At 40.4% G+C, this 24,490-nt stretch overlaps 1 protein-coding gene across 2 annotated transcripts in view; it reads left to right on the top strand.

The window, feature by feature from the left end:
* OLFM3 (olfactomedin 3) overlaps positions 1–24,490 on the top strand; it is a 222,430-nt gene that overhangs the window by 179,110 nt on the left and 18,830 nt on the right. For both annotated transcript variants that reach the window (XM_087960744.1, XM_026671712.2), the window contains exons 3-4: positions 14,026–14,181; positions 23,458–23,677. In XM_087960744.1, coding sequence (XP_087816870.1) covers positions 14,026–14,181; positions 23,458–23,677 — 376 coding nt within the window. The remainder of the gene's footprint in view (positions 1–14,025; positions 14,182–23,457; positions 23,678–24,490) is intronic.

Below are 24,490 nucleotides of genomic sequence, written 5' to 3'. Positions count from 1 at the left end.
ATCCTTAAATGTTGTTTTCTGGGCAACGGTATGGAAATAATTTGCCATCATTGCCTTCTGAGTTTTTCTTGAGCGAAATGAGAATGTGTGTGTGTGTGTTCTCCCATCCAAGTGCTAATGAGATTGAGCTTTCCAAGATCAATCAGAATTAGCTAGATGCTGCCACTTGCCTGCACAGATGATCTACAGGAGGGCATTCTTTTGTCACAAGCTACAAGCTGACTTCTGACAGCCCTGAATAGGCAATTTGATATAGCTCCCTCTCCATTGAATGGCCTACTGCCAGGTTCTACCACAAAAGACACTAGTCATTTCATATATGGTGAAAATGGACAGTCATACTGCAATCCCAAAGAATCATAATTGGTCTTATAGCTGCCCCTTAGCATTTGCTGAGGTAAAGGTGCATTCATTTCCCTGTTTCTCCCAAAAAAATAAGACCTATCCTGAAAATAAGACCTATCCTGATCTTATTGTGCTCCTAATATAAGCCCTACCCCCCCCAAATAAGCCCTAGTTAAGGTCAGCAGCAGCAGGGATGTGTGGCCAGCACTGGAGGTGGTGAGGGCTTGGGGGCTGGAGGTGTCCAGCTGCTGCCAGCATACCACAGGTGAGTTGCTTACTCTCCAAGCAGCAGGCAGAGGCAGAAGTGGGGGGAGACATACAATCTGGATGCACCTCACAGGATGCGGGAAAGTCGAGAGTCGGTGGGTCAGAGAGGGGGATGGCCAAGGGAGCAGCAGTGGGATCTGACCTGTTCCACTACCAGTTTGGTGATTGTGCAAGCGCAGCTTTCCACAAACCAGCTGAAGCCTGCAGAGCCAATCAGCTGTGAGGATAAAGAAGAGAAAAGCGGAGGGGCAGGTGGGAGGACCAATCCTGTGCTACGGGGGCTGCAGGAAAGCTGAGAGATGAGAAAATGAGCCTCCCACAGCTGTCCACCCCCTCCATCTCACCATCTCTCGGCTTGCCTGCTGTGTTGTGGCCTCGAGCAAGTGGGCCAGCAGCTCTTCAGGGTCCGTGAGGTGAGGCAGGTGTCAGGGCCTGGCTGCACGGCCCTGAGGTATGACAGTGTGGGGCATGTGGGGCAGCTCCATCCCCCCCATCTTGCAGCAGCCCTATGGCTTCCTTCCCTGTTGTGGCCATGAGCAAGAAGTGGGCCTCCCATACATGGGGGGAAAAATAAGATATCCTCCCAAAATAGGCCCTAGTGCTTATTTTGGAGCACCCCCAAAATATAAGACCTGGTCCTATTTTTGGGGAAACACGGATAGTAACTCACAGTGGTGCTTCTTCAACGGTACCTTGTCCAAATTTGTCAACAGTGTGCTTTAATGCACTTAACGATTTTAGATAATCCAGGCCTTATAAAATAAATCGATAGTTAACCCATTCCTCTGTGGTAAAGAAATGATTTCAATAGTAATCACAGCCTTTGTTTTGATGACCTGTTATTGGAACGTAGAACCTCCAAAATTATGCTGGGATATTTTAAAATCCAGGGGTCTCCTTCCTCTCCCTTTCACCTCTCCCCATTGCAGTAGAGAAGACGTGATTGAGAGTCTGTCTTCAGATACGGAGGAAAACAAGCACAAAGAAGGCAAAGTTGTAGCTAGAATATACCTGACCTCAAGCAAAGAAATCACAATAAAAGAGCTCTCCAGGATAATTTCAGCTCTAAAACTGACAGAACATTCTCTCAGTAGGTTGCATAATGAGCACACATTTCTGAACAGTTGGCTTGTGGCATCACTGTTCCTAGACGTTTCACCTCTTATATTGGCTGCAAAAATACAAATTAAAATAAAGCAGTCTGCCTTTTAGAATCAACCAACTTCTGAACTGTGAAGGGAGGTATCTTTCCAAGGTGCTATATGCTGACACTGTACTGTTATTTCTGGATCCAACAGAAAGAGACAAGAGGCCTAAAATGGTCAGGAAATTGAAGGATGAGTTTGGGCCTGTAATTGATTTGAGAGAAGCCCTGTTGAAAGAAGGCAGTCCCTCCTGGAGTATTAAAAGCATAAAGACCTCCTGAACGTACCTCCACCAGTACCTTCTCAATGTTTCCAGTGGTGACTGATCATTGCACTTGAGAACAGGGGAAACTACCAGATGTTGAAATTCACTTTCCATTTAGCACCAGTTCTCTTGCCCACGGTAGAGATAATGAGGATTGTACATCTGACCATATCGCAAGGGTTGTAGTTCCTCATTCCAGTTGCAAAAACTGGCCTTCAGTACAGATAGTCCTCAACTTACAATAGTTCATTTAGTGACTGTTTGAAATTACAACGCCACTGAAAAAAGGGACTTATGGCTGTTTTTCACACTTTATGACTGCTGCCACATCTCCATGGTCACACAATCAAAATTCAGATGCTTGGCAACTGATTCACATTTATGACTGTTGCAGTGTCCTGGTGTCATGTGATCCCATTTTGAGACCGTCTGACAACGAGGAAGCCAGATTCACTTAATAACCATGTTACTAATTTAACAACTGCAGTGATTCACTTGAGAAACTGGGAAGAAACGTCGTAAAATGGGGCAAAACTTACTTCACAAATGTCTCACTTAGCAACAGTTGTGGTCATATGTCAAGGACTATCTGTATTGTATAGCCTTAAAAGCAGGAGATTTAAGCCTAATATGTTTATTAAAGAATTAGTGGCCTAATATGTAATTAACCTATCTTCCACCATTTCAGCCAGGAAGAAATCTAAATATGCTGTGCAAGGTTGTCCATGTGTGTACGTGTATCAAGAGAGCATCTGTGACCATGTGATCAAACCCCACCATTTTCCTCCATATGTCACTATGCAATGTATGATAAAAAGAGTGAGGCGATTGCCTGGTTGTAGCTGCCATCTTGACCTTTTTGACCCCTCCAGGATGCCTCCATTATTTGTTAATTTTCCCTTGTCCCCTATTCCATCCCATCACATACCTTGCTTAGAAAAACCAAATATTCCGAGAAAAAAGAAGGACGGGGCTACACTACTAATTCAGATGTTAACGTATTTTGGTTTTAGCACATGGGTGAATCATTTTGAGAGGGGCAAATAATCACTTTTTAAAATATTGTTCTGTACTCCCCTAGAAAGAATTTGGCTATAGACTTATGATTTGAATGGGGGTGCATGTCGGAGTCCTGACATGGAGTCTACCATGTTGTGTTCTCATTCTGAATCAGGTTTGTTTGGAGTTAGAAATGTCATTCTGTCTGCAAATTCCATGGATGCCCAGCTGAGTCAGTTTATCCACATACAGTTTGTCCACATCCACATTTATCCGTAAGTTGAGGTAGTCCAACTGAGCTCCAAATTTTAATTGTTAGGCAAGGTTAAATGAGTTGCACCTCATTTTATGAACTTTTCTGCCATTGTTATTAAACGAATCACTGTGGTTGTTAAGTGAATCATGTGATCATTAAATGAATCTGGCTCCCCCCATTGATTTTGCTTGTCTATAGCCAGCTGGGAAGGTTACAAAAGGGGAATCACATGACCCCGGGGGGTTGGACTAGATGACCTATAAGGTCCCTTCCAAGTCTGATTATCTGTTATTTGACCACAGGGAATGCAACTGTCATAAATACATGCCAGTTGCCAAGCACCCATATATTTTGATCATGGGACCATGGGGAGGCTGCAACGGTCGAAAGTCTGAAAGATGGTCATAACATTTTTCAGTACCGTTGTAACTTTCAATGGTCACTAAACAGATGGTTGTAAATCGAGAACTAGCTGTAATCAGGATTATCTGAGGTATTATTTCCACCCTAAAGCACTGGGTGTTTTTATTACATATAAACTGTCCGGTGTTTTAGAATTTTTACTCAAATAACCAAATCTGTCAAAAAATTCACCTCAGCCCTAGTGAAATGATTTTAAGCTAATTACATTTGAGTAATTGAACTCCATATTGCAGATTCAGCCCTGCGGTGGCCTAACAAACAGTTGTAGCTGTGTCATCGTGCAAGGAAGATATTGCATTTGCATGACTTCCATCATGACAAGGACAATTTTTTAAAAAAGATGTGGCTTTACTGTTTCTACAAGCTTTTTCTCAGAAAAAAAAGGCAGATAAATAGCAAATCTGCATTTGGATTAAATGTCAACTTTAGTGTTTCATTTGGTTTTCAACTAGGGATGGGGTTGCACACGATTAACCTAACACAAATTGACCGTGTGGTCTCTGTGCATTCTTTGACCTTTTCTCCCTGTCATCTCTTGGTTCTGAGTATCAGAGGCCATATTAAAAAAAAAAGTTGAAAATATGTTCTGGATGGCTTAGGCCAGAGGTCTGTCTGTCCTGAATTAATCTCATGTCTCACAGCAAGTCAACAGCAGCTGCTGTCCTAACCTCTGCTCTCCCAGGACAATTGTCACACCCCTCAGGAGACAGAGAAATGTATTGCTATTCTCTTATTAATATGCAAAGGCGCTATCTCATCTGTGGGGGGAAATCACCCTAAAAATGTAAATGGATGAAACTAATGATCCGTTCTATATACACCTGAGGCCAAAAGAATTGGTACCCCTCCACTTTCACCCTAAGGAATCCTCATAAGCCTTGAAATAAGTCGAAAGTGACCTAAGTAAGTGATAACCAACATTATTTAGTCAGTGGAGCATAGAGCTGACACTTTGCTTTTGATGTATGGCTAAACACAGGGGTCCCCAAACCCCAGTCTGTGGACCAGTACCGGACCATGGCATGCCAGAAACTGGGCCACACAAACAAGCGAAGCCTTATTCACGGGATGCAGGCAGCACGCGAAACCACGCCCCCGCCAGTCCGCAGAAAAACCTGACTTAGAACATAGAATAACTGAGTTGGAAGGGACCTTGGAGGTCATCTAGTCCAACCCATTGCTCGAGCAGGAGCATCTATTCCAAATATTAGCCTCTACCTAGAATCGAACTCACAGCCTCCCGATTGTGAGGTGAGAGCTGCACCTCTAGGCCACCGCACCTAGCTAACCTCTCTCCACAGAACTGGTCCCTTGGTGCCCAAAAGGTTGGTTGCTGCAGGCTTAGCATACAGGTAGCCCCCAATTTACAAGTTCATTTAGTGAACCGTTCAATGTTACAACGGCACTGAAAAAAAGTGACTTGGGACCAGTTTTCACACTTAATGATGGTTGCAGCATCCCCATGGTCACATGATCAAAATTCAGACACTTGGCAACTGACTCCCATTTATGATGGTTGCAGCATCCCAGGGTCACGTGATTCCCTTTTGTGACCTTCTGACAAGCAAAGTCAGGCCACATTCGCTTAACGGCAGCTTGACCAATTTAACAGCTACAGTGATTCGCTTAACCCCTGTGGCAAGAAAGTTCGTAAAATGGGGCAAAAACACTTAACAAATGTTTACACAGAAATTTTGGGCTCGATTGTGGTCATAAGTCGAGGACTACCTGTATTAATGTTTAATTAAAGTTTAATTTAATTAATTAATAAAACATTAATTAATTAAAGTCGAGGACTACCTGTATTAATAATTATTTGGGGAGAAGTGGGTGAGAAAAGCCAAAGAAGGGGCCATGGCTACAAATATTTCCTGTTTACTGCCTGTCTCAACCTTCCTTCACTTTCGTGTCCAGCAAATCACCAGTGGGATTAAAGAGATTGATGTGGCAAGGAAGACGGCTGTCTATGCTCTTCTAGTTTGTTATATCTTTTCCCTCCCCTCCCTTACTCCACAATCCAGCAAGTGGAACATCCCATTTTCTCCCTTATAAGTGGTTTCTTCCTGCTGTGCAAATGGCAGCAAATTGTTCAGGGCAAAGAGAACAAAGAATTGAACAGAAATTTAGAAAGTTCTGGAAACCGTACCTGGACTACTTGAGTTAGGGGGGTAGGGTAGGTGTGGTAGTCCCATGAGTGGTGGGATTCAAAAAAAATTACTACCTGTTCTGTGGGCATGGCTTGGTGGGCGTGGCATGGCTTGGTGGGCATGGCTTGGTGGGCATGACATGAGAAGGATACTGTAAAATCTCCATTCCTACTCCATACCACTAACCTGCTTTCCAGCTCCGTTCTCCTGTGCAGGGCAACCAAAGAAGACCCAGCCAATCAGCTGGGACTCGTGAGGCAGAGAATAGATGGGGGCAGAGCCAGTCAGAGGTGGTATTTCCCAGTTCTCCGAACTACTCATTATTTCCACCACCGGTTCTCCAGAACTGGTCAGAACCTGCTGAATACCACCTCTGAGTCCCATTAACCTTTGCAGTCCTGATTTATAGCTGTATATGAGCTTCTGGTTACATAAACGATTGCAGATTAATTTAAAAAATCAATGTAATACAACTTTTAGATATTTCAATTAGAAACATAGACAAGAAGTCACAAAAAATTGAGGTGGAAATTTTCTGCAGAAGGTTTCATTTTCTTGCACCACAGAGAGGGTTTTGGGTGACATTCCCATAAGTTCTCGTGTAGAAAAAAATCCTAGAGTTTTGTGTGTTTATATTTTCCTTCTGTTACACCATGGCAGGTCACAAAAATGATACATAAGGAACAGTTTTCTGATGCATATTGTAAGCGGGTAGTAATAATACATTTATTAAGAGACCTTGATGCTCTCTGGGTTTAGTTATTTTCTTGCAGATGTTTCATTACGTAACTAGGTAACTTCATTATCATTGTTCAACCCTGAGCTACAAATATTTTCTTCTATTCATACATTTATTTGTAAACAGGTGAACAATGGATGCTGTAAGCTTTACTTTTCATTGTAGAAATTCAGAGTAACTGCTGCGTCTAATTAAGCCAATAATAATTTGCACATAATAAGGAATTTCATGTATGTATGTATGCTGAATCCAAAGCATTCAAAGATGGTTTTCAAAGGCACCTCATGTTTCAGTTTTCAACTAAAAAAAAACCCCAATGCTGAATCTTGAATTTTGAGAAGGAGCTGAAGAAATCTAAGGTATTTGTACAATGTGCACTGTGTAGACTCTGGTGTGGTTTTTGGATGTTTCTGCTTTTATTTTAATAAGGAGAACAAACCTAATACTTAATAACTCACCAATAACTTGACAAAGAAGCTTTTTTTTCTTATTTGAACAAATACCATTTCTTTCATTCTCTAAAGAGCTGACATTTCAGTGAGTGCATCAGGCAAATGTAAAGAAACCTTTCCTTTAAAAAAATCACAAATCTTATTACAACCTTTGAACTGGGAACTTATATATAAAATATTATGTACATAAAAATAAGTATATACATCTGAGTAAAAATAACACAGAGCCAGCCTGGTGTAGTGGTTAAAGCATCAGGCTGGAAACTGGGAGAAAATTGCCTCCTTCCTAGCGTTGAAAATGACTGTTTTTGTGCCTAAAGCAGGACTAGAATTCATAACCTTCTGGTGCCTTGCTTGGTGCCTTAACCACTAGATCAGGGTTTGGCACTCCCAGAAACCAAAGCAAGCCATCTCTAACTACGGTATAAGGCAGCATTCATTCATGATGGTACTTCTTTTAAACTGACAGCTTACAGGGTTATTACACTTTATAAAGTTTAACACAAATGGAAGCTACTTTAATACAAATGTGAAAACCCTAAAGAAATTGAGAAACAAGACCTTGCGAGCTGCAGGAATAAAATGTGCTCCTTTTGAATGGAAAAGTCTCAGCCAAGGAGCTACACTGAATAACACTGGCCTAATAGGAGAGGTGAGATAAGGAGGCCTAGATCTGCACCTCAAGATGCACCCTTAGAAGAATATAAGGGGGTCAAGCTATTTTCCAAAGCACCTGAAGACCACACAAGGAATAATGGATGGAAACTTAACAAGGAGAGATTCAACCTGGAAATAAGGAGAAATGTTCTGATAGGAGAGCAATCAACCAATGGAACAGCTTGCCTTCAAAAGTTGTCGGAGCTTCAACACTGGAAACTTTCAAGAAGAGACTGGACTGCCTGCCACCTGTCAGAAATGGTGTAGGGTCTTCTGCTTGGGCGGAAGGTTGGATCTATAAGGTCTCTTCCAACTGTTAATCTGTATGTACCTGATCTACTAGGATCCTGTTAATTTGCCAATTATGCTTCCTATAGTTGGGTTGTGCAAAATCCAACCAGTTAGGTTTTTGGTAATTTATTTCAAGTTGTTCTTTTAAACAAAAGGCAGCCAATAGCCTAAATGCCCTTCTCATTCCCAAGACAACTTTGAGATCCAGCCTGATGTATTGTGATTCCATCAACATATTTATGGTTGGGTTAGGTTGTTTTCTTGGTAACAATCCAGAACTGATTTGCTACTGCCTATGTCTGTGATTCTTTTCACTTTTTAAAAAACTCCCCCGTTTTATCTACAACCCTGGGGCTTCCTGGTTATCTCCCATCCAAGTACTAACCAAATCTGACCTTGCTTAGCTTTTTCAACATCATTTAAGGCCAGCTGGGTGCTGCTGAATATGAAAATCAAAGATTTATGTTTCAATACCTCCACAAACAAAAGCTGGGAATGCAGAAACTGAATAAAAGAAACATGCACTCAATAAATCACTAGACTGGTAAAACAGCCTAAATTTGGCAGAAGGGAGTGATTTTGAGGTGGAGTGATTTTGAAGCCCAGAAGCTATTTTGCCTTTTGGACTAACTTTCTTTACAGTGGTTTTATAATCATGGAGTTGTTGGCAGAAACATCTGAAGTTAATTATATATATAAAAAAATCAGAACTGGGCCATCAAAGAGATGGTGCACCTCTGGGAAGCTACACTCGCACCTGAAACATCACTGAGATTTGCCTACTGTCTGAATCACAGCAAGGCTTTTTGTGTGCCCACTCTTTCAAGTCTTTTGCAAGCATCAATAAATTCCAGGTCAGCATCCTTGCTTCATTTTCTTCTCTTTCCTATTAAAAATCCCATTTAGAGCAATTCATTAGTGCAGAACTGGAGGATTTGAGTGGGCAAAAAATAAAAATTTAATTGGGTATAGTAGATTTTTTTTTGCACTTGAATACTTGGCATGACCCAATACTGCATTATTATATTTGCTGTTTAAAAATAGCAGCAATCAACTGAAGTTGCCAGTGGAACCTGCCTTTTTGTCGTCGTTCTGCAAATGAAAACTGAAGTGAGCAAAGAACAGAGCCACAGTACAGATAGAAATTGAAATACTTTCCCATTATTAAGGTTGTCCTCCCTGTGTGTTCAGAATACAGGCAATATAATAGGTAGGGCCAAGCCTCCTAAACACTGCCTGCATATTGAAGTTCAGGTCTGCAATATAGCAATAGCACTTAGACTTATATTCCGCTTCATAGTACTTTAAAGCCCTCTCTAAGTCATTTATAGAGTCAGCCTATTGCCCCCAACAATCAGGGTCCTCATTTTACCAACCTTGGAAGGATAGGAGGCCGAGTCAACCTTGAGCCAGTGAGAATTGAACTGCTGGCAGCTGGCATTCTAACTACTAAGCCACTGCATGCCCACAATATATGCTCCTAAGTCCCTTCCCAGCATGCATTTCAACACAAAGATGGCTGGGGGGAACAGCTTGCTGCCATCCATTGTTCATGCTTTCCTTAAATGGAGAAGAAAAGGCAAAAGACTATGGTTGAGTATGATTTCCTTCTTTCCTATGATTCTTGAGAAAACTATGGATTTTTCAAGCAAGGTATCTTCAGCACTGTAGTCAGATTATAATGTTGTCATCCAGGGGTGGGCTTCAAAAATTTTAGCAAAGGGTTGTCTGCCCAGTTGCTGGGTGGGCATGGCCTAGTCAGCCTCCTGCACCACGGCGGGGGGCGTTTTGCCCTCCCCGGGCTCCGGAGGCTTTTCTTGAGCCTCCGGGAGGGTGAAAATAGCCTCCCCTGGCTTCAGAGGCTCTCTGGAAGCTGGAAACGGGCCCATTTCCAGCCTTCCTGAATTTCCGGGAGGCCCATTTGTCGCCCTCCCCGAGCCTCCACACACGCCCTGCACTTACTTGCATCCAAAATGGCCATGTGGGGACTCCTGGGAGGGGAAGGATGGGGTGGGCATGGCCAGCCAGGAGTGGGATTTGGAAGTTCTCCAAACTGCACAGAATCTTAGCTAGGGGCTCTTCCAAACCCCCAGCAGCCACCCCTGTTGTCATCAGGGAGGTCCAATGTTTAATTTTGTCTTCCCATTCTCAGTGGACCTAAAACATCTTCCAGGTCTTGTTGAACCACAGCTCCCATCTTGCTGGAACTACACTCTGGCTGCATTTAGAGGCTCACATTTCCCCACTTCTCCTTAACAATACAGAGAAGAGGGCCTATTGACCTTCTGTGCCTCTTGTTAAACAGCTCTTAGCCATATAAAAAGCAAATGGTACTTCCATGCTAATGCAACCAATGCAAAACTTTTACAATTTATTAATAAGTTGTTGAGAGCTCTAAATTTGTCCATTGGCATCAGAGCGCACCACTTCAAAATCAAAAGCACTCCCAGTCATTAAAATATTCTCCTTCTTTTTGGCTTCATCTGAGAATCAGTTTTCCACACAAATATTGGGTTTTTGTTTTGTTTTGTTTTTTCTAAATTGATCCTAGACCTTGATGTTTTCAGTAATCTTTGCCATTTGTTACCTGGGATTTTCTGTTGGCAATTCTGTTAAGCAAAGCAACCTTTCTCAAAAAAAAAAAAAAAAAGAAAGAAAAAATCTTGTCTAACTTCCATTGGATTTTTTCTGACATTTTGCCAAATTCTAGAGAATCTTAAAGAAGACATCTCATGCTGTCTAACTGCTCCACGATGTCCAAGTTTGAGTGCCCATGTATAAATAAATAAAACCAACTTTTGGATTTACTTGATATTGCAACATTATTTGTCTTGCTGCTAATGTATCTTTATGCTTTATTAGAGGGAATATATATCTCAAATGTCTTCTTTTTTTTTTCTTTTCCCATTGTTACCAACTTAAGCACGGCCTGTTTTTCTCTCCCCCAGATCTGAATCTGATTTTGGCTGGCTGTTACTTGATATCTTTTTTCCCTTTCCCACTCTCTCTGGGACAGGTTTTCCTCATTTTGCTTTCCTTGGTTCCTTATATTTTCAGCTTTAACAAGAATTACTCCATTTTCTGGAAAAACTCAGGTTTTATTTCAGCCGCACTCTGTGCTGCTTAAACTTATATGACATTGTGGTTCTTCTGCTTTTTAGTGGAAACATTCCCAATTTGAGAGTCATCTATTCTAATGGACAGATAGCAAGAGATTGCCATAGGAGAGAAGACAGCATTTGAGAAGGAGGTAGCTAGGGGAAAAAATACATTTTTAAAGATCAAGGGTCAATCTCAGCAGGGGTGGAATTCGTTATTATTCTTCCATATTTTTGCTTTTTGACGAACAGTTCAAATATTATTTAATGTTTTAAATCTGTTTGAAGCTTCAATTGTCAAAATGACCCTAAAAAGCATGGAATCTATAACACAGAATCTCAGCAATTTGCCATCTGATCACAACAGTGCAGTCTGAATGAATCATAGAAAAGTTCAGAGGACTTCTGTGATCTGGTGAAACACATTGGCCACTCTTTCCGGAACTAAACCATTCTCTTCTCTTCCATTAATCACTGAGAGCCTGAATGTCTATAAAACCTCACCACAGACCCCAAACATAGCCATCCAAAGTCACCCACCCACCTATTCACTGAAACAGTCTGCTTCCCCATCGTTTTCCGGCTTTGATGTTTTGATGCGGCTTTGATTTTTGATGTTTTGAAGCAAAAAAATCTTCAACCACGAACATTAAAAAAGTAGGTTTCAAGGGTAGAAAGATATCTGCCCCAGGCAAGCCTGTTAATAGCATCTGGCTTTCTTTTGATAGATAGAGTTCGTACTCTACATTTGTCTTTAAAGGGTGTGTGTTTCAGACAGAAAATGTGGCAGGCAACTCACTTCCAATTTGCAAATGACGCCTGCGGTTTTGGCAGCAAAATGAAAGGAAGAAGCAGCCAGCCACAATGACTGCCATGGCATAGACTCCACAGGCAGCGCAGTGTGCAGAGCAAGGATCCAACCACACTTCTGGAAAGTACCTCCTCACGTTTCATAAGAAGCTGCATGTTACTGAAGCTCAGAAAGAACCTTGGCTGTGATGTGGGACGTTTTCATATAATTTTTTTAATGAAAAGTTTTACAAAAAGCATAAAAACTAACCCGAAGCTAATGAAGAGTAAAAGCAGGAAAGAAAGAAAGAAAGAAAGAAAGAAAGAAAGAAAGAAAGAAAGAAAGAAAGAAAGAAAGAAAGAAAGAAAGAAAGAAAGAAAGAAAGAAAGAAAGAAAGAAAGAAAGAAAGAAAGAAAGAAAGGAGAAAGGAGAAAGACAAAAAAAAAGCAAAAGTGCAGAAAGAAAAAAGAAAAGGCAAGTGAAAAAAAAAGCTTTTGATTTTCCTTTGCAGCAAATATAAGTACAGTGACAAAGTTACCCCTTACCACAATTACAAAATGGCATGGTATTCCAATGGTATGTGGGAATGCCCTTGGAAAGACAAGCGGAAGAGCCACAGGCAAGACAAGAGTCAAACAAGTGTCAACTCAGCTCACGGGTGGAATGTGGGTGGCAAATATCTCAGAAGGGACCCTGCCAAAGTTCTTGAACTGTAAAGATAAGGGGGAGAAGATGTACTTTCAGTCTTGCAAGATTCTATGAATGTAACTTTACAGCAAATTTGGAACTAGTATTTCTGGGTGTTTTTTTTTTTTGTTTGGATGAAAACTAATCAAGGAGAGAAGCAACCTAGAACAAAGGAGAAATTTCCTGACAATTAGAACAAGGGTTGACTTCAGATTTTGAGGGTGCTCCGATACTTTTTTAAAAGAGATTAGACAATCATTTGTCTGAAATGGGGTAGAGTTTCCTGCTTGAGCAGGAAATTGGATTAGAAAACCTCTAAGGTCTGTTCCAACTCTGTTATTCTGTATTCTCACAACATATATATTTGACACTCATATGTATGTTATATGAGAACAAACCAGATTTGCCAGGTGTTTGTTGTCCCTAGGGCTCGGCTATGTATAAAACAACATATCTGTTGCAGTTGCACTTATCATTTCCTTCTTAAGGAGTATCACTTGAGGTCCCAGAATTAAGCATCCCGAATAACATATTATTTTAATAACAAGCTGTCTCTGGTGTGGATCTGGTGTCTCTGTGAATCAACCCCAAAGCAAAGCAATAAGCGTGCAGGAGTGTCATGGGGGAGTGAGATTATGAGTGCCATAACATAACTGGGCAAATGATGGGAATGATGTAGATTGCATCATTTGCGTCATTGAAGTGATGATATCATGACAGGTATGACATCATCATGACCCCTAACGGATACCTCTGTCCTCTTGAATCAAGCTTCCTGTGAGACTTTCTCCTGACAAGAGGAATTGGAGGAGATAAACAAACACAGAAGAATACAAAGAACTTGTGGTTTTACCCTGGAGAATCTAAAAGGCTATTATGGAGGGAATTCTGCTGAGTGATGTGTATTGAGATGTGAATTCTATTCATACCATTGTTTATATTCCTGTACCTCTTTCACCCACGGGTTCTATGTTAAGAACTGGAAGTGCCTCTTTTGGGGTGGCATGGGGAAAATTTCTAAATGTTCCTTGTTTTGGTAATGGCCTCTTCTGGTACCAATGTGCTTCCTTTGGACCACATGAGACTGTATCCTACACCACTGTAGCATTGGGAAGCAATGCTTGTCCTGTAGCATTCTCCTGATTTGCATCGTGGGTTTTTTTTTTTTTTTTTTGCAGGGTAATGCTTATTAGATAAAGGCATGGATCCAAATTCAATATTGTCACCATCTCATTAATTAAGAAAAGCTGTATTTGTCCAAGAGTGGCATCTAATCTGTGATTCAGACTCTCTATTCATGAGCATTGAGAAATGCAGTGTTTTGCTGAGGTCTTGAAAAATGGGTAACAATCCAAGAATTGACGCATGCCAAACTATCACTCTGCATTTGATTTAAGCACCTTGGGGAAGAAGGATGAGAGCACTTTTTGAAATGAGGTTACGAGCAGTGTTCTTCTTTCACAGGTTCAGAATATGTCTCAGTCCATTGAAGTTTTAAATCTACGGACGCAGAGGGATTTCCAGTATGTTTTGAGAATGGAAACACAAATGAAGGGACTGAAGGCTAAGTTCCGACAAATTGAAGATGACCGGAAGACCTTAATGACCAAGCATTTTCAAGTAGGCATTCCCATCTTTTCATTTTCTGTAACAATTGTTTTGACTGACTGACAGAAGCATTATTGGGAAAAGCAGTATGAGGTGGGTTAGATATCGACCTAAAATACTTGTTAGTAAATTCATGAATACTTGTTTTGGAAAGGATTGTCCTTGTTCTATGTTGTCTCACTCTGATGGGTAGTTATCATTAATTACTGCAACAAAAATGTGGAGGGATTCTATGCCACTTCCTTCGTGATGGAATTCCCACCAGGAGAGAAGAGGGAGGGAATGAGGGAGGACATACATGTATGGCCAGATTCCATTGATGATAACTGAATCATTCAGAAGATTAAATGATAGAATTATATTGGAATGATATTCATGTACATTCTAATGCATATCCAAGATGGGACTATTACGGTTCCTATGTTTTATTAGTAGGATTATTTGAGTTAATATTTTTAACTTGGCATCTAGACTTTGAGGTTAGATCCTTATTTAACTGAGGATGAAATCAGAGGCATCCACATGCGGGGGGAAAAAGAGAGTAAATTGATTGAGATATATAAATGCTGATCAATTACAGGGGAAAGATGGAACTCTTCAGGGGGATATGCAATATGGGCAAGTTCTTCTGAAATCAAATTTTGAAGAGAGGGAAAAATAAATATTCTGGACAATAAAGAACAAAAACAGTGTATTTTTGACCCAGGGAACTTAATGAACTTCACAGCAATTTCTCAGAAAGAAGAACCTCAGTCTATAGATTTCTCTCGGCAGTTGTTGCCTCAGTCCCATAAAAGATAAGCAGAGAATGATGCTACCTCTCTGGCACTTTCTGTGTCTTTGACCAAACACGCAGAACCAGGCTTTGTTTTAAGCAAAGGATTGTGGCTGCCCCGGACACCAAACAAGAGGAGGAGCAGGCAGTTGTGTTGGATGACGAACCTGGCTGGCCAACCAAACTGGTCAGTGCTCCTTCGGCTTTCCTGAAGTCCTCAAGTATAGGGAGAGTGCTCTCCTCTTCCTAGGCTTCAAAGAAGTCTCTAATCACTACATCTGAGCGTAGATATGACCTTTGCCTCCAAAAGAAAATACCATTGCCCTGGACCTGCAGATCATCTGGAAGTCTTATTATGCCTCCTCTTTTCCTCCAGCCATAGTAGGTATTAGCAGAAAGCCTTCTCGAAGGTCACCACCAGGTTTATTCACGCAGGAAGGGAAGCTAACCAGAAAGACTCCCTTTGAGTTGTTCAAGAAAGGTTCAGAATGGTGTCAATGCACAATATCTTCACGTAGGTAATAGGGTCACTCCTGGCTCTGTTGTGATTGTTATCATCATTGGTCTTAATAACAAACTCGTCTGGGGTTGCTCACGTATTTTCATTGACCGCACATAATGTCAGTAAACAGCTGCTCAGTCCTAGCTGTCTGTCAAGGCAACTGCCCTGTTTGAACACAGTAACCTTTTTAGAGAATTGATATTTGGATTGGCCGGGCTAACTGATTTGATATGATACTTCAACTGGCATTTTGAAAAGGATTGCAGGGTGGCAAGGCGATTGAGTAATTTAAAAGGTCAGTGTAATGGACTGTCTGCTTCCTTTCAGAGCAGCAATTTGCAAGAATTCAGGCCATGTATTTCATGCATTGAGACAAAGGAATGAAGAGAAAACAGGCTTTGCATGTCTAAGTGTTCCGGTCCATTGCGTAACAGCTCCACATTTATTGATGCCGTTAAAATGCAGTGAATTCATTCATTCCTATCACTTTCTCTGGTTCAGCTCTCATTGACCTTTTTAAACTACTGTAGATAAAGTCCTAGGACTGTCAATGTGAATATTGCAGAGCGGAGACATGCTCCAGCCATTGAAGCATGCAGACTGACTCTACAAAATTTTCAATGAGAGGTGGTATTATTTCTTCAGATTCTGTAAAGTGACATAAAGTGACATTCCTTGTTCTTTCATATCCCTTAATATAGTTTTCCTTTCCATTCTGAAATGGCAAAGGGCCTCGCTAATTTGTCTTTTGGGTTAGGCAGGTGTTACAGGCAACCTTGTTTTCAAATGGATGTCTATTCACCGTCTTACATATTTGTTCCATTTTAAAAAAATCCAACTCCTTTTTGATGTTGATAGCTCTGTTACAGAGTCAAACCATCCTTTAATTCTCTATCCCAGATACTTAAGCTATTTCTGTATTCCCTGACATAGAGAAGATTCCCACGTGGAGTACACAATACTGTAAATACCTTAAATATAGTACTAAAATGCAAACATGGCTGTAATAACACAGCCGCAGCCCCACGTGCTTATTATTTATTTTTATTTATTGGTGTGTTCCCTTCTTTTCTGATTATGTAAGTACGATTCTATCAATTTGAACAAAGTACGCATTTCATCTTTCTTTTCAGAAAGTTTTCAAAAAGCTTCCAACGTCAAAAGTCATCATTTAGGGACTTCAACTCCCAGAATTCGTTCTGGGAGTTGAAGTCCAAAGTTAAAGTGCAATTGACACCTGTGTTCCAAAGCTGTATAAAGATCAGTGGATATTTTGCTTTTTGGAGTACCGCAATAGAAAGCGAGGAGTCCTTGGTGCTCTCGGAGCTTGATTGTTTTCTTGCACTTGTTTCATTATCCAACCTAGGTAACCGGTAAAACTCAACCACCTCGCACAACCTCAGGAGAGATGGTAGACAATTTAAATCGGTTCGGAGAGGTGGTAGGGACGATTGGAATCGGTCCAGAGAGGTGGTGGGGACGATTGGAATTAGTTGGCCCTGCCTACACCTGCCCACCTTCTTCCTTTTAGAGACTGAGTCCCACCAGGCCCACAGAGTTAGTGGGGAAAATTTTTGAATCTCACCCCTGCTAGGTAACATAATGAGTGCTAGCACTATGATGCACACTAGCACTAATGTTATCTAGTTTTGGATAATGAAACGTCTGCAAGAAAACAACCAAGTTCAGGGAGCACCAAGGACCCCTCATTTCAACCCTGCAAATACTACAAATACTCTCCTTTATTGGTACAATCAAAAGCATTGTTTTTCTGATTGGTTGTAGTAGCCAATAGGAAAAGGATATTCTGGTACCAACTTGTCTCGTAAATAAGAGCATAAATATGGCCCTATTGCATTAGACTCCTGGCCTATCTAATCCAGCAGTCTTTTCTTGCAGTGGCCAACCAGCTGGACAGAGAAGCCAATCAGTCTCTTACCAAATGGCCTTCAAGAGGCAGTCATGCTGCCCTCAAGGCTAATAGCCGTTGATTGCCAAGACTTTCATGAGTTGATCCAACTCTTTTTTGAAACCAGCCATGTTTAGCCAACTTCGCATCTCATGACAGGTTAATAACAAGGCCAGTTCAGCAGCAAATCAGCAGTTCTTTTCAGCAGGGTTAGAAGACTGGAGAACAGCAGTCCCTCTACTGGCACCTGGAGAACAGGAGGCAAAAATTTCCAACCAGAGACAAGAGCCTCCACTTCACCTCCAGGAGCTCACTAAATTGTGGGCTGAGGGTGGAGTGGAAACCAGTCTGCTTGGTTTCTATACTAAATAAGGAAGAGTAAAGCACAGGGATGGGATCCGACTGGGATAACTACCGGTTCTGTCTATTAGCGTTGCGTGCGCATGCGCAATTTACAACCTGCTGAGCTGCCCGGACAGCTGAGCAGCACAGCGTGCAAGTGCGCAACGGTTGGAAAAGCCCTTTTTTCCTGCTTTTTCAACTGCAGCTGTGTCGCACAAAGCAGCTGCAGTTGAAAAAGCAGGATATAAAGGTCAGATAAGAGCCCGGGAGGGCGGGTGGGCCACAACAGCAGCAGATATAGAACCGGTTCTATGTCTGCTGCTCTTCGGAGCAACCGGTTCTACAGAGGTGGACAGAACCGGTAGAATCCCACCCCTGATAAAGCACCCCAGTCCTTCTATGGCGGTTTACTCACTAAAGTACATGGATGACCTTCACTCATTTGCATGCAATTCCTTATAGACTAGAAGAATTCTTAACCATCATGGGCCCTAATATTCATACAGTTAAGAATTCATCCATTGGGACCTGAAGGGTGGAATCCAATTAACAACTATTGCCTGCAAATTTTTCAAATTGCTGAACAAAGTTCTCCCTCTGTAGTTTGAGGTAATTTCCCCCAATTTGGATGATACTTAGTGCAATCTCAGGGTCTGTTTTCTGAAAGGAAATACATTATGTACATTTATTGAAGTGTGGATATGTCATCAAATATTCTGTAGATTTTTGAAAATCCTGGTACAATTGAAGTTGTGAGAGATTGTGAGGAGGGTAGAAGAATAGTGGAAGTAAAAATTAGACATCAAGAGATAGGAAGATAGTCCATTGGTTAGCTTATCTCATAAATGGCAACTATGTTCAGGTGGTAAGAAACATGGAAAGAAATGATTCACAATGTTCCAAAGTTTCCACTTAAAGGAACTTACTCGTAAGTGAGGGTTGGGAATTCTATTTGCAGTTTCTAGGGTTTTGCATTCACCCTAATTCATATGCTTTACTGAAGTCTATAAAGAAAGACAGATACAGGTAATCCACAGGTTATAACCACTCATTCAGCAAGTATTCAAAATTATGACAGTATTAAATGAAGGTGACAAACAACTAGACTTTGGAGTTTCAGCCATCATAGCATACCTGCGGTCACATGATCACCTGTCTTATGACATCACATGAGCCATAGTCACATAATTGCGATTTCCTATATTCTCTGACAGCTTTCCACAAGCAAAGTCATTGGGGAAGCTGGAAGGAAGTCAGAAGTTGTTCCTGTTCCCACCACTTTTTCATCCACCCACATTCCCTAGCGCTTTCCCACAGCACCAACATATTTGCCTGCACTCCACGGTGCCTACCTGTGGCACCTAATACTCACTGGCCTGCTTGCTAAGGCTCCCACTTCTTTCCATTTAACAATCCAGGTTGTCCTGGGCTTATAATGGCAAATTGGACTGAGGGATGCAGTCACATAATATCTCACTTTAAAAATCCCATTGCTTAGCAGTTGAAATTCTGGTCCCAGTTGCCATTATAACCCAAGGATAATATCTATAGGAATAGGTCCATATCTTTCATGTTTGTTTGGTTTTTTTTTAAAGATATAAGATTAAACACATTTACTGTATGGAGATACCCTAGACTTATTCCAGAAAGAACAGTCTGAGAATTAGATAAAAATCTACAAATCTTGCCTTTTATCTGTACAAAAATCCTGTGAGCATATTGAAGTCAACGCTGGGGGAAAAATTCATTGACTTATGTAGTGGTGGAACTGCATTCATAAATTAAGTTCTCTAGAACAGAAAGAGAATTTAATGTCCATTTGCAAAGGGCTGAGTTTATGATACTCTCTCTAATAAAACGCTTCGTCCCAATTCGTCTTTTCCAAACCATTCTTGCTCAAAATTTCTGGGCAGCTGAAGTAAATGGATTTTTTTTTTCTCATGAGTATAAAATTAGAAGTTGCAAAGGGAGCTCAGTTTCCTCTAATGCATTCATTATAATAACATTTCTGCTTGTAATTTAGCACTGCAATTTCAGTCTTTCTAAATTAGGTGTATGAAATACATCCACTTCAGCTTTACCTATGGACTCCCCACTGATCCTAATGTTTCCCAAATGAATTTTAGAAAATAGATTTTATTAAGGTAAAGAGGTAAATATAATTAATTTAAATGTGCTTTTAACACAGTCACCACTATCAATGTGCGATATGATACAATGTTAACAACCCTCATAAGGTAAATCTCTTCAGGGAGTACAATACCAATTTTACAATATCTGCTTCTTTTAAAAGTGGGCAAAAGCCATTTAAGTAATTTAGGGGTCTTGAAAAGAGTTCTATACAATATGGGCAATTCTGAAGTTAATCTGATTTAATCTCCTCCTCAGAATTAGAACACAATTTGGAAAAATGGAACTCATGACCTTGGATGGAATATACATTCTTTGGCAAGAGACAATGATAAAATTTTCAGTGAAAAAAGCTTCTAGGACTTTCAGGAGGAGTTCCTTGAAGATGGAAAGGGAAAGGAGTTTTGTAAGGAATACTGATGCCTTTTCCCACATCACTGCAGCTGTTTACTGAATCTGAGCTAAAAGTGTTGAGAGTTTTGCAATGTTAATTCAGCGCCAGAAAAATAAACACAGATGGCTGATGCTTCATTTAATGTCTTTGTAAATATAATAAGTAGATTTTGTAGATTGTAGATTTCTCCAACATGGAGCAAACTCAGACAGAAGTAGACATGTTACAAGTTCAGAGCTTCAGCAGCAACTCAGCAGCTCAGAAACAGGCATTGGTTTCACTTTAGTTCAGCAGGCAAGCATTATATACAGCAGAGGAGAGAAGCAGTTTCATTTTCAATAGACAGACTCAGAGCTCAACATAGCTTCAGAGCTGCAGAGCTGAACATAGAGCCACGCTTAAGCTACTTTTAGTTTCAGTTTCCAGCCTAGGCTACTTCTAGTTTCAGTTTCCAAAACAGTCCTCATTGGCTGACTTAGTTGCTATACCTATTCATTGGCTGGCCTTGTTACCATACTCTATGAATATACTCTGACAAAAAGTGATTGTCATTTTTTTTCCTCTCGTAAAGCTTTCTATTATCCTTATTGGACATGATGCCATGAAAATAATGGTGCCTCCAGAGTTTTTGAATTAGGCTAGTGCCAGTAGGTTTCCGTCCAGTTTATATATGTGTTCACATGACATTGTACAGCCGCAGACTGGAAAAATGAGACTAAACCACATAGAAATAAGGGCAAAACAAGAGAAATCACCATCCTTCAACATGCTGTATGATTTGATGGCAAGGATATGGAAGCAGAAAGTCAATAGCTGAAAACTTCCCACCTTCCCCTTCTTCCTTTCTCCACCATGACAATTTCTGTAGAATACAGTAGCTTCTTTCATAAAAGTCACTTTTCGTTAGGTGAAAGTATGTACAGGCAAGAGATGTCAGTCTTTAATACAAAGAGGTACCTAACATCACATATATCCTGTAGCCAATGCTTGGGTGCTTATTCCTGCAGAAAAGAGAAGATCAGCTCACCAAATTAACTGCTTTAATAACTGGTTTTTGGCTGTGTTTCTCTTTTTGGGGGCAATAGCCACCATTTTTCTGGAGAGGCAAAATACAAGCTGCCCTTTTGAACTATAAACCAAAGCTCATGGATTGATAATAACAATTTAAATGCCTGTGATGGACTAACACAGGCATAATGATAGAATAGTTTAGAGTGTTTTCATGGTGGATAGCCACATCTAGCCCACAAAATCTTGTCTGCCCATACCCAAACCCTTCTAAATATTATCATCGAGCGATAACTTTTAACATGGTCAAATTATCAGGTATATATGAAGTATTATTAACTGGACTTAGTTAATTGAATTTAAAAGTGAATTCAGCTTGGGTTTTTTCATATCTAGCTTTGGTTTTTTTTTGTTCTGATTTTGCTCACATCTTTATCTCAACCTTGTTCATTGTGCAGACTCAGGTTTGCTAGTCAACAACCAAATATTGCCCTCAGCACAAAAAAATGTTGTGTATTTTTACTGAAGGAATTGTAACAGAGATCACATTAGATAGAATTCAGCTCTCACTGCAGGTTCCCTATTTCTGGTAGCTGCCTCATCATGCCAAGTGTTGTGAGCAAAAATGAATCTGTTACTCATGGTGGGTTTTGATCTTTGTAGCCCATATCCTTTTTCGTTTCAGGGGCAACCACAAGGAAGGCAAAAAAAGTAAAAACAGTAGGCATATGAAAAAGGGGTGGGCCTTCCATCATAAAATCACAACTTCTGTCCATTTAACTATTCCATTTCTCTCTAAATATTTGGATGCCAAAGGAGGAATTTCTTTCTTCTCCCCATCCTCCCCCCAAAAACATGATTTCTATGTTTTATTTTAGATTCTGTTGAAAATTGTATGTGTACTCTTTTCCCTCAGCAGAAGCTTTACATGAAATAAAGATAACATTGAACATAATAGGTGAGAGAGTGTGTTTTGCTAGCTTTACCTAATTTCGTATTATAGTTTTGCTCTTTCAGGTGTATCTCAGCTCTCTCAGCAACTATCCTAAACAAGAATGTTCAAGTGCTCCTCAGATCATTAACACTAACCCATTCAAAGTGTTTAGCTGCTACTTTCCATGCTTCTGATATACCCTGTTGTGGAAATCCCTTCCAATTTCTACTCCCTTAAAATGTAACTATAACAACAGCACAGAGATGCTGTTTTAATTATAAATGCTATTCATAAAAGCCTCCATAGATCTTAACGGTGATAAAGGGATTTCATTCAGTAATCCCAAAGCGGTCCTTCTAATGAATGCTAATTTTGCACCCATCAAATGAGTACTGCAAGCAGTGTCATTGACAGATCTAAAAGCACCGAGACTGAGATTCATAACACACTCATTCTCTAGCAACTCAATTCCAAATACAATTTCAAAAAGCACAACAGCAGCTGAAGCTGACAGGAATTAGTTACACCGAGCGGAAAACAGAACAGTGTGACTATTCCTGAAGCACTTCTCAAAAGCCTTTCAAAATGATTGATGAAACTCATTAAGTGCCGGTTTTTAATGCCACCACACACAAACACACCCCAAATTATAAAGTACCAGCAAAATAGCTAGGGGGTACTTTGAAGACTTACTTTTAATGGCAGTTGAGAAGTAGGAATTAATCCAGAAAATTGAAAAATCAAAATATTAGTAAACCAAGCCACATGCTTGATTGCAAAGCTTTTTCTCATTGAAATAGTCTTGTGAGCTGTTTAAAGATGCAGTTCTTCTATCTTTTGTCTTACTTTGGTAGAATGACCATTGCAATCTAGTTCAAGAATAAACGCTGGCATAAGTAGTCAGTCATGTGAGAAAAGGCATAGTAGTATAATACAAATATATGGATAAGTGCCAATTATTAAGCAGGCAAAAAGGTCTGTTCTGATCAGGCAAGTTGTCCTTAAAATGCTTTGGATCTTATAGTAGCGGAAAAGGCTTGACTTAAAAGAAAATGATTTCTTTTAAGTAAGATAAAAATTGAGTACTTCATATGTTCTACTACTCCAAGCTTGAAGTCATTTGTTCTTAGCTCCCTAACTGTCTCACAGGACGGTAATCATCGTTTTTATACCAAGATCAATAAAAATCAAAAGAGTAGATTTGAAAATAAGCCTAACAGCATCTCATTAAGGAATTTAGAGGACAAGACACTTTTTACACTTCCCTAATGCACACTCGACTGCTTTTTCACAGGAATTGAAGGAAAAGATGGATGATCTTCTACCACTGATACCAGTTCTGGAGCAGTACAAGACGGATGCCAAGTTAATCACCCAGTTCAAAGAGGAGATTAGAAACCTGTCTTCAGTACTTACTGGAATCCAAGAGGAAATTGGCGCTTACGATTATGAGGAGCTACATCAACGAGTCCTCAGCTTGGAAACCAGGCTTCGAGATTGCATGAAAAAACTGAGTAAGTTCACACTTCCGTTCCTCATTCCTTTCTTCACATCTGCTTTGCCTGGAACTCTTTCATGCCCCCGTGTCCTTTGAGTATATATTATATGTTATTTATTATATTTGTATGGCCACCCGTCTTATCTAAGTCATTTTGAGCAGATCATGTCAATTTAAAAACAATGAAAACAAGCTAAATCGACCTGCAAAACTATCAATAAAAACCACATTGGAAAAAAAAAAAATCAGCAGCCCAATAAGTCACTACATCAAATTCAGTATATAACTTCTGAAGAAGATCTCCACTACTGTCTGACCTCCAAGCACAATGCCAAAGCCATATATTGAGGACTTCCCTAAAGGCTAGTTGAGGCCAATCTAAGCTCTGGGAGAACGATGTTCTGAAGAGTGGGTGCCACAGTAGAAAGGGCTTCTTTCTGTGTCACATCAGATATCACTCCTTCATAGATGGGACCTGTAACAATGATATTCCTTCTTTTTTTGACTTTGTTCTGAAACCTCTATCCTCCGGCAACTATGAGATTGAATCAAATTGGCAGTCAGTGGACCATCTCGCTAATCTGAGTTACATTCCATTTGGCCTCTGTAAACATATGTCAAATTATGTTGGCTTTCCACAAATCATAGTTGTGTTAGTTACTAAGTGAGGAGCTATATCTAATGCTGGATTTAGTAAAACTAATTAGAGCTATCTCTTCTGACCAATATCAGTTAAGCAATGGTAATTACCTACAAAGGTAATTTTGGAAAATGTAGACTATTGCAGTTCACTGTGGCCTTAGACAGTGATGCTTCATAATGCATAAGC

The sequence above is a fragment of the Notechis scutatus genome, chromosome 3 (assembly GCF_049901735.1).
Source record: "Notechis scutatus isolate UNSWTSFEM ecotype Mainland chromosome 3, rNotScu1.2, whole genome shotgun sequence".
Classification (NCBI taxonomy): domain Eukaryota; kingdom Metazoa; phylum Chordata; class Lepidosauria; order Squamata; family Elapidae; genus Notechis; species Notechis scutatus.
Note: the sequence above shows the minus strand (reverse complement) of the source record. Positions and strands in the feature narration are given on the sequence as shown.